Genomic DNA, 18,154 nt, shown 5'->3' on the forward strand with positions numbered 1-18,154 from the left:
ATGGGCGCTGGGGGCAGTGAGCCTGAGCAAATCAGCTCACTCAGCGAAGACGCAGGGGGACCCTTGGATACAGGCAGCCACCGCCGGTGATGTACTGTGTGCATGGCAGAGCGGGAGGGTAACGCGGGTAACGAGCGATGCTGCCACTGACATATGATGAATCATGTCAGCGGCGGCGCCGCTTGTCACTTGCCGCTTCCCAACTTCTCTGCCATGCTGCTATTTAAAAGAATGTGAGGCACGGGCCTAGGCACAAATCCGGCCCTGGTCTTAAGGCAATACTTTGTGAGGCAGCAGCCCCGGAGCTTACCGGGTCCCGATGTTTATTTTGTTAATTGCTGTGGATAGCAGGTGCGGTGCGTTTGGTTATAGTCCTCCAAACTCCCAATCGAAAGATTGATATCCACCCGATGCTAGTACTGTGCGGCCTCTGCTGCCGTTCGTCACACTCTTGGTATGCACTGAGTGTAACTGGGGCAGCGTCCGGCTCTCAGTGTGATGTGACTGCCCTCAGCGTCATGGTCACTGTATAACAGTGGAGCAGAGTCCTGCTGCTGATACAGGCAGGAAGACTTCAATGCCCCACGCTACTCCTCTGGCGGGTGCCAGGGAAAGATAGAACACAGCCTGCTACTGATAGGATAGTCCAGTCACAGTGTGATCACTACAGATGGGGCAGGTCCCATCCTGGCTGGCGGATCGCCAGAACGTCCGCGCTGGCGACCCGCCAGCAGCCGCGCCAGCGAATAATCATAGACGCGCGTGCGTTTCACGCGCACGCGCGTCTCAGTCGCCAGCGTGACGGAAACCCTGTCCGTCTCCGCCTCAGTGAGACGGACAGGGTTAGGGGGTGTTAGGGGGGGATGCGGGCAGGCGGCGGGGACCCCGGGTTACCGCCGGCAAGCCGGCGGGGACCCGGGGGAACGGATGGAAGCACCGTCGGAAGGGGACGCATGTGCCTCTCGTGCGCGCGCGTCCCCTTCTCACCATCGCCATGGTGCTGGCGGGGGATGGCGGCTGGCGACGCCAGCGCCATCCCCTGCCAAGATGGGACCTGCCCCATCTGTATATCATCCATGTTTGCTTCATCAATAGTACCTGGATTAGCAGAGAGATTCCTGGACAATTCGAGAGTCTTGACGCGTTTCTCCGCCTTTGTGTGTGGCGGTTTCATCAGAAGAATGCTCCCTTTACTGTGGGAACCATTTTTAAAGGTCCATTGACCAATCAAGAGGCAACTTCAATCAACCATATCACCTGCAGTAATTAGACAGACCTATTATTATTATTATTATTATTATTATTATAATTTTATTTATAAGGCGCCACAAGTGTTTCGCAGCGCCGTACAAAGGAACAATACAGGGAAACAAAACTTGGCATAACATTGAATAAATAACAAAAATACAGTACAAATAAAGAGCGCCACAGATCAATACACATTACAGCTTGGATATAAGTAGTGAGGACTCAATCAACATACAACTAGAGGCTTGAGGCCAATGATGGAGAGGAGTATGCAGACGAAGATGGTCACTGAGTGTTGGAGTAAAGGAGAGCTGTGAGTGAAATGTGAAGAGAAGTGGGCTTTGACAACAGGAGGGAAGAGGGCCCTACTCGGAGGAGCTTACAATCTAGTAGGAAGGGGAGATAGACAGATTACAAGAGGTGCAAGCGAGGGGGTGGTGGTTAGATAGCAGGATGTAAACAGGAAACAGGCAAGGGGTCGGAGAACCAGCTGGTTTATGCAGTGGAAGGGTACGCTTTGATGAATAGGTGAGTTTTCAGTGCCCGTTTGAAGCTTTGCAAGGTCGGGGAGAGTCTAATGGAGCGAGGGAGTGCGTTCCACTGAAGGGGTGCAGCACGGGCAAAGTCCTGTACTCTAGCATGGGAAGCAGTGATCAGGGTGGAGGAGAGACGACAGTCGTCAGCTGACCGTAGAGGGCGGGAGGGTGTATGAATGGAGATGAGGTTAGAGATATATGGAGCAATGGAATTAGAGATGGCCCTGTATGTGAGTGTGAGGTGTTTGAAGAGGATTCTGTAGGGGAATGGAAGTCAGTGCAGATTTTGTTGAAGGGGAGTAGCAGAATTAGAGCGGCGGGAGAGGAAGATAAGCCTGGCTGCAGCATTGAGGACAGATTGGAGAGGAGCTAGTTGGGATTGAGCAAGGCCGGTGAGAAGAGCATTACAGTAGTCAAGCCGTGAGATGACCAATGAGTGGACCTATTTACCGGTCTCAATACAACGGTATATAAAAAAAAAAAAAATGTAGGTGTTACTCTGGCAAGTTTCTAACAGACATATATAAATATATATGTACCATGACACATAAAATCCATTTTAATCTGTTTTAGTCTAAGACTGTCTCAGTTTATAAAAAGAGGTATAAGGAAACAATAAAATAATATACTACAGGTTGAGTATCCCCTATCCAAAATGCTCGGGACCACGAGCATTCCGGATAGGGGAATTTTTCGGTTTTTGGAATCATTTTTTTTTTAGGCATACTTACCTGTCCCCTGATGGTGTCCGGTGGTCCCTCGGCGTCCACGCAGTCCCCGGGCATCCACAGCAGGCCTCCGGCATCTTCTCTGGGTCTCCAGCGGTCCCAGGAATGCATTGCGCGAGTGTGCGCGCGCACCGGTGAGGTCACCGGCGTGCGCGCACACTCGCGCAATGCATTCCTGGGACCGCTGAAGACCCTGGAGAAGATGCCGGAGGCCTGCTGTGGACGCCCGGGGACTTGGTAAGTATGAAAAGAGGGTTAGGGGGGGTTAAAAAAAAAAATTTGAATGATTCCAAAAACCACGGTTTTTGGAATAATTCGGATAAGAGATGTACGGATACAGGATACTTAACCTGTACTAAGAATCACACTATATACCAAGCAAGAAGAATAGGGTAAAGGTTTTAATGTCAAGACAAATCCATTGTTGTTATGGGACTGTTGTGTTGTGCACTCCATAGAGCCGCTGCGACACAGATCACAAGGTCCCGGGTTCTTATCCCATCTACCGCGTCTATGTACCAAAGTTATATTTTTCATAAACTACATTTATTTATTACTTTATTCTATTTTAATGTATAATAAGTATGCATTAAGTGCACATTTAGTAATGACAGAGAGGAGGGATATGTAGTAAAATACGTAAAATAAATTAAACATTTTATAGGGGTGGGGGAAGGGGGGGGGGAGGGAAAGGAGCAATTAATGTTTACACCAATATAATAAACCAGTATTTGAATCCAATATTTTAAAGAGAAACGTCACCAAGTCAGTCAGAAATACATTGACTAGCACTAAATAGTTATAATCAGATACAGAGAATATCCATAAATATATAAACTCACATACGTACACATAATGCATATATGCACACATCTATAGAGTTCTAATTTTAGCCAGTACATTCTTAGAGACAACTAGTTTATTAATTTCATGAACCTAAACAATTAAGTTCAATTGACTCATTAAGACCGAGCGGGGTCAACGTCCCCAAAGAGAAAATCCAAACGCCTCTCTTTTACATAAATTCAAGAACCGATCCCCACCTCTTTAGAGACTGGTATACCTTCAATAGCTTGTAACTTTAGACACTTTACATTTCCCTGGTTTTTAAATGTTACATGTCTTGAGATACCGATATCGGACCGGGCCCACTAAACATGCAGGTCACTTGGCTATATTGCCTAATAGCATGTTTGGAAGACATCAATCATCGTTAACGATACACGGAAGGAAGCATGCATCGTTAATGATATTGAGTGTCCCCACTAGACGATATTGTGAATAATACGTTATTATTCTTAAATTATTTAATTTAAATTGAATTCTTAAATTATTAATAAATTAAGAATCTGGCCGGTTGGTTCCAAAATCTGATAATGACTGGGAAAAACTACAATCAACCATTTGCTCCCAAAAGCTGGAAAATGGGCAAAAACATTGTCATTTGCCTAAATTGGTTAAATTAATAGTATCTCTCCAATTTGCCTAAATTACCATTTTTGTCTGTTTTCCATGTTTGGGTGCAAATAGTCAATTGTCATTTGCACCTAAGAAATTCCCAGATTTTCATTACAACCAGTCAGATGGGAAAAGAATATACAAAATCTTAAATTGTATATCCAGCTTTAGGGCCTGATTCAGGTTGTCTCGCTAAGCAGTGTACATTCACTGCTAAGCGAGCTGGTAAATGCTGCCCACCGGGTGAGTGAACGCCAGCCCCCAGCCACCACACGAATGTCCCCGCCAGCATGCGATTGGATGTGTACACTTGCACATACATTCACATGCAGCCTTACGGTAGAAAAATCGGTACTTGTGGAGTATCACGGCTCCCACGACCTTCATCGTATGCTGATTTTATGCTAAAAATCGCATCGCATACGATCAAATCGCATGCGATGCGATGCGATCGCACACGATTTTGCACTGAAATGCATCAGAATGCATTGAAATGTGTATTAAACTTGTGAAATGCCCCCAAATGCCATTTTTCATAGTGCACCACCCCCACTATCAACGTCAACCCGAAGCGTGGCGAGCGCAGCGAGCCCGCGAGGGGCGGCGGTACGCGTCCTACGACCTTTTCATACACCCACTATCCACGTCGGCGTGGAGTTGAGAATAGAAAGTGTGGCGAGCGCAGCGAGCCACCGAGCCCGAAGCGTGGCGAGCGCAGCAAGCCCCGCGAGGGTACGCGGATACCTTCACAGCTATACGCGTCCCCTCGCGGGCTTCACAGGTATCCGCGTCCCCACGCGGGGCTCGCTGCGCTCGCCACGCTTCGGGCTCGGTGGCTCGCTGCGCTCGCCACACTTTCTATTCTCATACGATTTTTGAGCAAAAATGCTCAAAAATCGGTAAAAATCGTATCGCATCGTATGCCATCGTATGCCACTACATATGGCATACGATGCCATACGATGGGAGCCGTGATACTCCACAAGTACCGAAAAATCATTCAATCGTCTCTCACCATCAACTGATTTTTTTACCCGTTCGCAAATAAAAGTCAATATGGACTGTTTTTTTTTGTGCCCTGAACATGGCCGAATTCGGGGCGGGTGCTGATGTCATGTAACGATAGCCGGCCTCCCCAAGCAGGCTTCGAAATGCTTGCGTGCACATAAGGATGCCCAGGTGTTTTTCTGGGTGCACCCACCATTTTTGTAGGCATGCCAGGAGGGTGTTCCCATGTGACAGCCCACTATCTTCCCCCTTCCCACCTCCGCCTGAGCGAACGTCTCAGGGTGCTCTTTTTTCTGTATTTCTTTGTAACGATGCATGGCCACGCCTCCCATAGTTCAGCCACGCCCCTGAAAAGCACCTGGCTGTCAACTGCCCTGTCTATAACTGTGCTCAGTGGAAAAACATTTATTTACATACTGTATTAAAGAGTTTTATGGACATAATTATTTGAGTTTAAGGATTCAGATAAAGGCATTCATGACACTGTTGCACACTTGCTTACCCTCCTTAAATGGCTGAGACTCCCAAAAATTAGGTGGCCCTCCTGGTCCCCTACAAAGGATGGCAAATCTCCCGGAACCTGCCAACACCACACAGCCCCCCACCTCTCAACCATCCATACAACCCCCCCCCCCCCCCAGCCACTGCATACCTAGTGAAAGTGGGTGGAGCAATGACACAATTTGCACTGAATTGTGTTATAGTAACCCCACCCCCCACTCTACAACACCAGTAATCTGAGCATTGTAGGGTGGGGATGGGACCATGATGATGTGAACATGCCTCCACGCCCTCTACACCACCAAAATACCTTGATGCTGTGCCCCTGTTGTACTGACATGGCTGCTCTCTTCCAAAGGAGGGAGCTAGGAACATGTAACATGTTTTCACTTGTAGAATAGATTACTTTAGAGATCTCAGATGACCTGAATATATGCTTTTCCGAAAAATACAATAATAAATCACTGTGAGACATACTACTGAATCATTTTATAAGAAGGAAAATCCTAGTGGTTTACTGCCCATATAACCCTAAAGGTGGCTGCAAACAGGTTGAGCCCCCACACATGGTGGGTAAAAGAATGATTGGTCAAGTTGTCAACACTTAAAGGACTACAAATTCAAGTATATATAAAGATAGATAGATATGGTGTGTACACACGCTTTGATGCGATGCGGGTGCCAGCATCGAACAGGAGGGAGGGAAGGAAGGACGGCATGTGGATGGAGGGAGGGGAAAATGCTGCAGCATATAACTGCCTTCAATCTTCAAGATCAAAGCAGAAATAGACATGCCAGGCAAGTCTGTTTCTGCTTTTAATCCTGTGCCACGCATCGAGATCGAATCTGCATCAAAGGCATTTAACACGATTCGATTCAGAGTTATTTTCAATTCGATTTTGATTCAATTTTGCATCTATAAGCAATACGGGGCATTAGATAGATATATTAATGTTATGTAAGGCTGGCCATACACTACTGCGAACTCTCACAGAAGTACGACCAGCCAATACCTCTCGAGCCATCCAGGGCCTTCCCAGGCGGCAGGGTTGCATGTAATATATCACATGCAATCCTTTCACATGTGATGGATCATATGCAACCCCTGTTCGCGGGAGGAGGGTCCGAGGTCAGACCTGCATGCCGGTCCGATCTCCACTGCGCATGGGACCTGAGGGTATATCGTAGTCACTTGATTTTGGCCAATTTCATGGCCTGTTTTGCCGGGAACTGGTGAAATCAACCCAAGAATGGTCCGGAAACTCAAGCTCCTAGACTTTTTGATAGTTAGAAGGTGATTCAAGAGCAAAGAGATGTTTAAGAAACTATTAGGTTTCATCCACCACCCAATAATCCACGTATGAAGACCTTTCTGAGGATGGTTGATGAGGAAGTAAAAAATTATGAAAATGATAGTGTTAGACTGAATGTTTTCCTTTCTCTTTTACAGGTTGAGCAACTTACGGAGGAGCAGAAAAATGGTAAATATCAAAAATAATGTCTGTTCTTATAAATACAGGTTTAACAATGTTTCAATAATTTAATTTTAACCCAATGAGTGCCAAAATATCAGCTAAAGATACTAACGTAGCTCACATTTGTATAAACTCAAATAAAAAATGATGTTAAAAAAGATTATATAGAAATTATTTCCTATATACGATAAACATTACAGGTCATGATGATGATTAAAAATGTTTTCTTGGCAATTTTTACACCTATTTTGACAAATTCACTAGGGTTAATGTTGTCAGATATGTATCAATTTTGTTGTCCAATTTGGCACATTTAACCTAACAGACACAAAAAACTCTGGGGGTACGTCATATGTGGTCAGAGTAGCCTTGTCCATTGCAAATTTGATTATCAGTATATTGCGCAGGACACTTTCTCCACATGCCAGAAATTGACAGTCTGATGCCGTTTTGTGGGTGGTAAGGTGGTGGTAGATGGCCTTAAGGTAGCAGCTGCGGTGTCTGGTGTGCCCAACCCCATGGGTCACCCAGATGGACAATGGTGTCAGAGATGATCCAACACTGCATCCTAGGACACAGTTTGCTTCCCTCTATAGCAGTGTCATCAATGTCATCAACCCCCTGAGCTAAATCTCCCTATATATATCTGTCTACCCCACACCCTTCCTGCCTGTCTGCAGATGAGCACAGGTCCTCTGATCTGCTACTGCAGCCTCCTGATGTCTCCTTCTGGCAGGCTTGGATTACTATCAAGCTATCAATCAGTGCTGGAGAAAGAATACAAATCTACCACTGGCCATAGGTTTGGAAAGGCATTTGATATAAAGTCTATGACAATATGTACATGTTTTGACCTTAAAGTGATAAATTGTAAAGCTATTGACAAGATAAATTAATAAAAAAAATTTTTTTTCCAGAATTTAAAGCAGCTTTTGACATCTTTGTTCAAGATGCTGAAGATGGATGCATCAGTACCAAGGAGCTTGGGAAAGTAATGAGAATGCTTGGCCAGAGCCCAACCCCCGAGGAGCTGCAGGAGATGATAGATGAGGTGGATGAGGACGGTCAGTTTTTCATTTTGTTCATAACATTTTACTTAAATATCAAATGAGTATTATTATTATTACTATTATTATTATTAATGATATACAAACAGGCGCAAACAGTTACAATTTAACTATTTTTAGTATGAATTCAAGCATAAACTGAGGTACATCACATTTTAAACACAGTAGTGTTTGCAGATCTGTGAGCAATGAGTTTGCGAGCATTCCTGTAAATGTGAGTTGCAGATTTTGAACCACAAATTTGAGTCAAGGAAAACTGATTATTTTATTTTCAACATTCAGTTGAAAAGTAATCACATTTCAAATAGGTTTCAGAGCAGAGAACATAGAGTTATTTCAGATCCCTTCTAGGATCTCCATCCCGGCACTAATAGCGCAGCGCAGTTGGCTGCCTGTGCCGGCATTTCAGCTCATGCCTCCTGGGGATGGTGAGCTGAACAACTTTTCAGCTTTTAAACATGCCTTTTCTTATCGCTCTCATTAGGTTGGTCAAGTTTAGCTGCTATGCATGGCTAACCCTGACCATAACCATAAAGAGTATCTTTATCATCTTTTTAAATATACACATAAATTAGACAAACATAATATATATTTGACCCATTAAGAACACATACACATCTGCATATATTCCCAGAAGGCATAATAGGAACAGCCTTACCTAATGGTCACTATCTAGGGGTACACTATTAAATGCAGATTGGCATAATTTATTTTTTTCTTTACTGTATATACATGCAAGACTATCCTGTTATTCAGCAGCTGCTTTTATTGTGAAAACAGCACATGACAAGCGCCTCCTACGATTACCCTCACTGTTATCCAAATCTTGTTTCGGTTTGTTATATATTAAGGTGGCCCTGCCTTCAAAGTAGCATAATTTGGCTCAATCAATGATACTGTACCACAATATAATTTCTGCAGTTGTTTCTCAGATTGTGGCTTCTCCTGCAGAAAATAGTTCTGTAGATATTCTAATCTGTGAAATCTGACTGAACATGTAAATAGAAGTGGACTTACAGTAGTTGGTGAAGTTGAAAAAATACCTATGTTTCTATGTTACTTTGTTACTACATTATGTGTGTAGAATTGTTCTCATTGAAATGTCCTCACTTCAGGTAGTGGAACTGTAGACTTTGACGAGTTCTTGGTTATGATGGTCCGGTGTATGAAAGATGACAGCAAAGGAAAATCAGAAGAAGAATTAGCAGACCTTTTCCGCATGTTTGACAAGTAAGGGCAATACTTACAATCTGCATATATATTTATATAAATATATTTGTCCATAGGCCAAATATACCACACTGTGCCGCATAGTCAAAATTGTCTTGCCTGTGTATTCTATAGGCCCCCATACATTAGTCGGACCTGATTTCGCCCTGCAGCTCCCCGGGAGGGGGACACACGATTTGGCACTTGATGTGCCAAGTTTTGCAAATGATACATCGCATGCAATGTATCATATGCAACTCCCGGGGAGCTGCAAGGTGGAGGGAGCAGGGGGGGTGGGGGGACATCGAGGTGACGGGAAGGGTGCACTGCGAAGCGGCTGGGGGGAGGACGCTGCTAGTAGTACAGAGGCAGCGGATTCTACAGGGACATTGCGGGGGACAGTGACACAGAGGTGACAGTAACATAGAGCTGGGCAGGGGGAGGTGGGAGCTGTCAGTGCTGAAAACAAAAAGCCCATACAATGAATGGGCAGCCTGTGATTGGCTGAGCGCTCTCTCAGCCAATTGCTAACTGGCTGAGAGAGTGCTCAACCAATCACAGGCTGCCCATTCATTGTATGGGCTTTTTTTCCAGCGCTGATAGCTCCCACCTCCGCCTGCCCAGCTCTATGTTACTGCCACCTCTGTGTCACTGTCACCCGCAATGTCCCGCCTCTACATTACTGCCGCCTCTTTGTCCCCCGCAGCGTGTGCTGCCTCAGAAAACTCTGCTGCTGAAAACAGCAGAGTTTCGGAGGTGGTCACTGCTGTTATGTTGTTTGGATCTGTGTGAGCTGACAGCTTACACATGTGCAGAATAATGAGAGGTTTCAGATGCATGGTTACCAGTGGTGTCAGAATGAGGAGGCAAAGGCTGTGGCAGCTCAGTCCTCCCAAACCTGAGAGAGGTGCAGATACTGGAGAAGCAGAGGAGAGGGGAGTTGTCATATGAAATACCACTGCCACCACACTACACATTTCCTCTGAAGCAGTGCAGGGGGCATGCAGCAGGAGTATATTCCTAAAATGCACAGCCCTTCCTGTTTCTTGAAAGTCAGAGACTCACCTCTCCCTGTCACTGTGCCACATACCATTGCTGGCCACCTTTTCCCATCATACCACCTCCCTCCGTCTACAATTGTCAGCTTCCTAGCCTCCTCTGTAGTGCCGCCTCCTCCTCCTCCTCCTTTTTAGCAGCCCCACCCCCTCCTCCACAGTGGCTCCAACTCCTTAGATTTCTTGAGGATTCATCACAAGCCAACCACCCCTCTAAAGTGGACGGAAGTTATGTACACTATACTGAGATTTTATCTTGACTCCCCTAACTGAAGAACGTGCCTGGCACCCCTGAAAGTAAGAACATTTAACACTATCATGCGATGGCATTATGATTTTTACTCAAACTATGATAAGATTATTTTATTATAGTTTAATAAACTGATACTCCTTAGCAAGCAATTTGCAAATAGAGGGATGGCAGGATAAATCTATGATTTCTCTGCACTGTCCATGTTCTTGAATGAAATTAAGCATTTTTATATAAAAAAAAAACTCAGAAAGAGAAAAACATCTTCGTATTGAAACAAGTTCTTCATTTTACATTGGTAGAGATTATTATTCTCTTTTAGTATGTGACCATTCCGAATTACCATTACATCTATTGTGTGGGATTGATTTGTACTTCTAGGTAACACACTGAACATCTCCTCTGTACTGCAGAGCATTACATCTATTGTGTGGGATTGATTTGTACTTCTAGGTAACACACTGAACATCTCCTCTGTACTGCAGAGCATTACATCTATTGTGTGGGATTGATTTGTACTTCTAGGTAACACACTGAACATCTCCTCTGTACTGCAGAGCATTACATCTATTGTGTGGGATTGATTTGTACTTCTAGGTAACACACTGAACATCTCCTCTGTACTGCAGAGCATTACATCTATTGTGTGGGATTGATTTGTACTTCTAGGTAACACACTGAACATCTCCTCTGTACTGCAGAGCATTACATCTATTGTGTGGGATTGATTTGTACTTCTAGGTAACACACTGAACATCTCCTCTGTGTACTTTACAACAGTACCTAGCCTGTGTGTAGGGAGGAATTTGTTTTTATTCTAGATGATATATAGTATCCTGGAATGCTAGTTTTGTTTTTCTAAGCCACTTTTATTGCTATGTGTTGTAGGGGGTGGGGACTGAGTGAGTGGATTCCAATTATTGGGAATTGGGAACTCATGCATTGTTAGAGTACTTAAGCAGTCATTGCATACTGTGGGCCTAGATTGAAGTGGGCCGTTATTAAAGTGGGAAAACTGATTCATAACTACAGCGTTATACCAGCGTTAAACCAAAGTGAAACTGAGGGACAAAACAACAACGGAGAAAACCAAAGTCTGCTTTGAGTGTGTTAAATTCATTCACACAACATACTACTCCTGGCTGCTTAATCTGGCAATTCAACCATAACATCAGCATTTTACATCTGCAAACAACTTTTACTATCACTGTTAAAGCTTGTACTTGCACTGTCAGTTTTGAAAATGACCAGCTGTACCTCTAATGACCTCACCTCTCCTGCTCTTCCATTGATAGTAGGTGTCCTCTTTCTCTATATATCCTCTCTGGGTGAGCTTATGTGCTCACTCGACTTCCGCTATCACATCTATGCTGATAACACTGAAATCTACCTCTCCTCTCCTGATCTCTCTCCCTCTATCCTCACTCATATCTCCAACTGTGTCTCTGCTGTCTACTCTTGGATGACTCAGCGCTTCTTTAGACTTAAAATATCAAAGACTAAGCTGTCATCTTCCCACCCTCCTGCATAAAACCTGACCATCTCTCATCCTAACCTACTGTTTATGCTCACTTCTTCCCCTTCTGTGTCACCCCTGTCTGTCTAACCCTCCCCTTTTAGAATGTAAGCTCTCACGAGCAGGGCCCTCTCTCCTCATGTGCCTTTCTTAGAATATATAAACCACTGCCACCCTGATGATTGCTTCAGTGTCCTGTCCCCTGATGCAACTATCCGTATTAACCATGTACTTGTCCTAAACTGTCTTGTAATGTAATTTGTTATGTGTTTTTGATTATAACTATGCTCTGTAAAGCGCTGCGGAATCTGTGTGCGCTATATAAGAAACTGTTAATAAATAAATAAATAAATTACCAGATTTCTGTATTATTCCAGAAACGCAGATGGATATATTGACCTTGAGGAGTTGAAAAACATGTTAGAAGCAACTGGTGAAACCATCACAGATGATGATCTTGAGGAACTTATGAGAGATGGGGATAAAAATAATGATGAGAGAATTGATTATGATGGTAGGTATCCAGTGAAAGGTTATAATTAAGATACTGGAAATGTTAAGATTGGTGGTCGTTAACGATGTACAGGAGTGTGCATATGGCCTTTCTGAGCAATATTCTTTTTAAAAAAGGTAGTGTGTATGGCGCATCAGCTTCCCAGGCCAGTGACTCGGGCAACAAAGATGCTGCCACAGGCTTCTGCATGACACACAAATGGTCAACACATCACCATTTCCTGAAAATTCCCCCTCCCCATTGCCAAATGGCTGCAGACTGTCAATCATCCAATGCCTGCACCTGTTGTCTTAGGACCTGATCTGCAAATGCACAGTGTGGCTCCTGCCCAAGTACAGATATATAAACGTAGGTCCACTGTGACCAAATCAAATTGCCATCCACTTCTGAATCTATCCCTAGTAACAATAACAGCAGAATGCCACATTACCTTAAGTTTGAAGGTATATGATGGTGGAAGCAAGTGATCAGCTACACAGTATTGTAAGCAGAAGGATGATCCAGTGACTTAACTCTTAATCAGTACCATAACTACACTGTGGGTAGACTGGCAAATATTTAGGGCCCTACAAGGTGAAAGAGACCCACCCACCCACTCCCGGAAGTCCAGCACCGGCGCCGCATCGCAAGGGACAGCTCTTATCGCAAGAGCTGTCCCTTGTGTTAATGACCACATATGTTAGATCATATGCGGTCATTTAGAATGCGGTGGCCGGCGAAGGGGGGCGAACAGGGCTGCGGATGTTAGAACATCCCATGCTATATGTTTTAACTGCCTCCTAATATGCAGGATACAGAAATTATTAGGATATGATAAAATACTGTATGTAGACCTAAAGGTTTATAGAAATCAAATATGAGGCCTACCTTGAGAGTACTGTATGCTAAGGGCTTCTAAACCTCTGGTTACCCCACTAGTCTTAAGCATTATTAGCAACAGATCATATTTTGCTAAGACCTGTAAGTATATTTCGTTTAATTATATTACACTTAATGATATAGATTTAATTAGCAAAATGTAAACTTTCTCAGCTCTATCATAGAACTATAGTAAAAATAAGTCAAACTAGGTAATATGTTGCATGCTCTCCTTTTGTATTCTTAATTATACATTATATATCCAAAATTAGAGGGAAAGAATTTTTTTCTTTGCAGAGCACAGTTGCTAAGCAACAATTTCTTTTACGGTAAACATAAAATGTTTTTGTTGATTAAGATGTGTTATTCAGAAGACAAAAGCATCAGCTGTAATACTGTATATGTGTTTATAATGTCCTGAATATTGTCTTTGCAGTAGCCACCAAACATGCTGCTGTAACCTTCAGACTTTCCTACTCTCACAGAATCTTCAGGAGACTCAGGGGCAGCTGTATGAAGCAGTGATAACCAATCAGCTGCTCTGTATAATTTTAAAGTATGCAAATTATAGATGTTACTTCAGTACTGATTGGTTGCTATGGGCAAATTCTCCACTGGCTCACTTCTATCTTATCACTACTTCATACATCTGTCCCTCAGTACCACGAGAGCCAGGAACCCTGACAGTTCTCTGGGGAAGTGTGTGGTGTCAATACTCAATGACACAAGTCATTGCAAACTGCCTGATCATGTACCACCTGCTACATGATGCCATGAATTGTGGCACTGTACTGTAAGGAAAGGGGTCATGATGATTTGTATATTGTAGCCATACCTCCCAGAGAGAAAGTCCTAGAAGTAAGCAAGGGGCCGAATCTGGATCCCACGCAGTGATCCGAAGTTGGCCCCTGTCTCGATGGTCAGAGTTTGCACATGCATATTTCTGCGCATGTGCAAACCCCGACTGTGAACGGTCACGGTGTGTTACTCCCTCATCAGGTCATTCACAGCAGGGAGGGAGGGATGGGACAGACGGGAGCGGTGATGGCACTGGGCCATGGGAATCCCCATTAAAAAATGCTGGGTGTTCCCATGGGTACTCAGGCAGGCTAATGCCCGCCAGGGGCAAGCGGCTGACGTCACAGGATGTGTCTTCATCCTGGCACCTGCTAATAATAGTCAGTTGAGGATGACTTTTATTTGGAAGGCAGGAGTGGCATGCGAAGGAAGAAGCAGCATGCAAGGGTACACATCCCCTCGCATGGTTGCGAGTGGAAACGGCAGTGGGGGGTGCAGGTATTCGGCAGAGCAACCTCTCTGGCGCATGGAAAGCTGCAATCTTTGCAGCTTACCGAGCCAACCAGAATCAGGCCATAAGTACATGTGCAACCTTGCTTACTATTACATGCCAATGTTCATATGAGTTCTATGTTATGTTTTGCAGAATTCCTGGAGTTTATGAAAGGTGTGGAATAGACTGAAGATTACCTCTGACCATCCCCTAAAATACCTTAATTAAACAATAAGTGTACACAATTTAAATTTATTGTAATTAAATATATTAAAGAAAATACATTTTTGCACCAAACCGTACCTGACATCATCATTTGTGTCTGCTTTCTTCACTCATTTCCTATAAGGGTTGATTGAGGGAACCAGCAAAAAATCTATTTCATACTTGCCAACTGTGCTTGAAAGTAGGATACTTCATCTATGGCAAGGCAGTAATGTGTCTCTCCTCCCCCCCCCCCCTCCCCCGGGGCAAGCAACCCCCCAGCTCCTCCCTGTTGCACCCTTTTTTATTGAGTCTTTATTTATATTATTTTTTAAACAAAGAAATACAAAATACACAATATACAAACAACAGACATACATCAGTACATAACTTGGGTGGGGTGTACTGCGCTCACCTTGGGAGTGTTTTGGAGCGCTGCTCAGCCACAGGGGTATCCCTACCCCCTGTGTGTTGAGTAATACGAAAAGCAATGGGTGGGCTTGAGCGCTGCCCCTGTGTGTGTCTGTCTAGTGCAATAAAGTGGATGTGACAGTATCTGAATAAAAGCTGTTTATTTATAAATGAAAATAACAGTATAAGGTATAAGGGAACTTTGTTGGGGGTGTGGGGGCAAAGTCTTGGTGTACAATGGGATAATTGAGAGCCCCTCAGGGGATCGGGGAATCAACAGACCCCTTTCTACCATAAACCAACTGGCTTATGTCTCTCAGGGTCTTTAGTGATCTTCTGGTATTAGTTTAAGCAGCTGTGCTGCTTGTGAGCATCGGTACTGTACAGCTCAAGTCTTTTGGGTGGTTCCTGTGGTGATAGGTCAATGTCAGGTTTAAGCAGTGTGCGGCGTCCCGCTGCACTGCTTCTTACCGTGGTTGGTGTTTCTTTTCTGCCTCTTGGAACAGGTCCTGCTAGCCCCAGGTCAGTCCTGACCTTAGTGCGGGGGATGGAATTCTTGGGACCCAGAGGCAGTGGTTGTGTGGGCTGTCCCCTTCCGTTCCTCGGTGTCAGGCTGTGTGGACGGCTGCAGCCGCAGCGTCCTCTGGCCACGCTGTTTGCGGCTCCACTGACACTCCGTGAGCCGCGACTTCCGGGTGTCTGTTCTCGCGAGAACAGTGCTGCTGCCCGGGGTCACATCTATGGAGTGTTTGCGCTCGACTCCTTGCGGAGGAGACTGGGTGATGGGTTGTTCGTGGGTGATGTTGCTTTGCTGTTGGGATGATTCTTGGTGGTGGGGTGTGCGTGTACCAACGCGTTTCGGCATATAATGCCTTTTTTAAGGTATATCAGTACATACATGTTATACCACAGGCACTGCCCATCATCGAAAGAGACAGTAATCAATATGTCAGGACAGGTGCCCTGTTGCACCCTTAGTTGGTGAATTAGGGGTGTGGCCACATGATCGCAACATCATGGCTCTGACCCGCTATACAGTACTGTAAGACCGATACTGTATAAAGGGGGAGAGGCTACAGTGATGTGAATTAGAGCAAATCATGTAATCGTTCTCTTTGTTCTGCCCATTTCTGTTCTGTAAGTGGGTGGCTGAGTGGGGCTGCAGGGGTAAGGGGAAATGCAGGGAACTTGTCCCCCTTTCCGGGGGGCTGAGACGGTTGTAGGATTTCAGGGAGCCTTCTGGCACTTCAGTGAGAGTAGGCAAGTTTTCCGTATCTACAGTAAAATGCTGACCAGCAGGGATCCAGATATAGGAACATCTGCTGGTAGTAAGCAATTACATAATGATGAAGACTTATTATAAACTAGGCACATGTGCTGCCAAAGCAGTCAATGCAGAGCCATGTGTATCTCAAGAGTGCTCTGCATTTGGACAGAAATATGCTATTTCTTGTGCAATTAATGCCCATTTTGCGATCAACTCTACCTCAGTTACGTAGTGTATACAGTTATAATGCCAATTTGGCAGCTGACATTAGTAATACCAATTCATGCTCCTACTGTCATTCTGGGCTGCTGCTGGGGGGAATGGAGCCAAATCAGCATTCAACTGCTTTCTACAAAATAAAATGAGAAAAAGAAAATACTGAGTTAAATAAGGAAAGAATATATATAGGGCCTTATTTTAGTTCACTCTTTCTGACAAAATCCTTCTTAGATGGACAAAACCTTGTGCACTGCAGGGGGACAGATGTAAAATGTGCAGAGAGAATTAGATTTGGGTGAGTTATTTTGTTTCTGTGCAGGGTAAATACTGGCTGCTTTATTTTTACACTGCAATATAGATCTCACTTTGAAGTAAAACCCCACCCAAATCTAATTCTCTCTGCACAAGTTACATCTGCCCCACCTGCAGTGCACATGGTTTTGTCCATCTAAGAAGAAATTTGTCAGAAAGAGTGAACCAAAATAAGGCCCATAGATACATGTTTTATTAATGCTTATTATTAGGGATTTCTTATTCTATTGCATTTACCAACTTTAATCATATTTGCAAACTCTCTATAAATATCAGGTAGACTACCTGAAATATACAGGGTCTCCTTGACAACCCAATGAGAGGTTGGGCTGGATTCTCATACAATGGGGGTTATTCAAGTTGATTAGCAAAATAAAATCCTTCTTTAATGGTCAACACCATGTGCACTGCAGGTGGGGCTGGTGTAACATGTGCAGAGAGAGTTACATTTGGGTGAGTTATTTTGCTTCTGTGCAGATTAAATTATTAGGTACTGCTTTCCTAGCACGGTGCCCGTCTCATTGATTGTATGCCTTAAGTTTAAGGTACTTAAGTCATACAATCAACGCGATGGACCCGATTTTTTAATCTAATGGATCTTATGCATCCAAAAGATGCATGAGATCCATGAGATAAAAAATCCTGAGCCTCCAATAACCATTGTTAACGCCACCAGCACTATCAACGCCAACCCGAAGCGTGGCGAGCGCAGCGGTACGCGTCCTCCGACCTTTTCATACCCCCACTATCCACGTCAGCGTGGAATTGATTTTATATAGTGTGGCGAGCGCAGTGAGCCACCGAGCCCGAAGCGTGGCGAGCGCAGCGGACTACTTTACATGTATACTTTACATGTATTCCTACTTTACATGTATTCTCGCGGGGCTCGCTGCGCTCGCCACGCTTCGCCCACTATGTAAAATCAACTCCACGCCGACGTGGATAGTGGGGGTATGAAAAGGTCGGAGGACGCGTACCGCTGCGCTCGCCACGCATCGGGTTGGTGTTGATAGTGCTGGTGGCGTTA

General features: G+C 44.4%; 1 protein-coding gene across 1 annotated transcript in view; it reads left to right on the forward strand.

Moving 5' to 3' along the window:
• The window catches only part of TNNC1 (troponin C1, slow skeletal and cardiac type), a 38,310-nt gene extending 23,299 nt beyond the window's left edge, over window positions 1-15,011 (forward strand). Inside the window, exons 2-6 of the mRNA XM_083176991.1 lie at window positions 6,930-6,960; window positions 7,872-8,018; window positions 9,137-9,251; window positions 12,429-12,565; window positions 14,868-15,011. Of these exons, the coding sequence (XP_083033117.1) occupies window positions 6,930-6,960; window positions 7,872-8,018; window positions 9,137-9,251; window positions 12,429-12,565; window positions 14,868-14,899 (462 nt within the window). The 3' untranslated portion in view covers window positions 14,900-15,011. The remainder of the gene's footprint in view (window positions 1-6,929; window positions 6,961-7,871; window positions 8,019-9,136; window positions 9,252-12,428; window positions 12,566-14,867) is intronic.
• The last annotated feature ends 3,143 nt before the right edge of the window (window positions 15,012-18,154 follow it).

The sequence above is a fragment of the Crinia signifera genome, chromosome 3 (genome assembly GCF_055691185.1).
Source record: "Crinia signifera chromosome 3, ASM5569118v1, whole genome shotgun sequence".
NCBI lineage: Eukaryota > Metazoa > Chordata > Amphibia > Anura > Myobatrachidae > Crinia > Crinia signifera.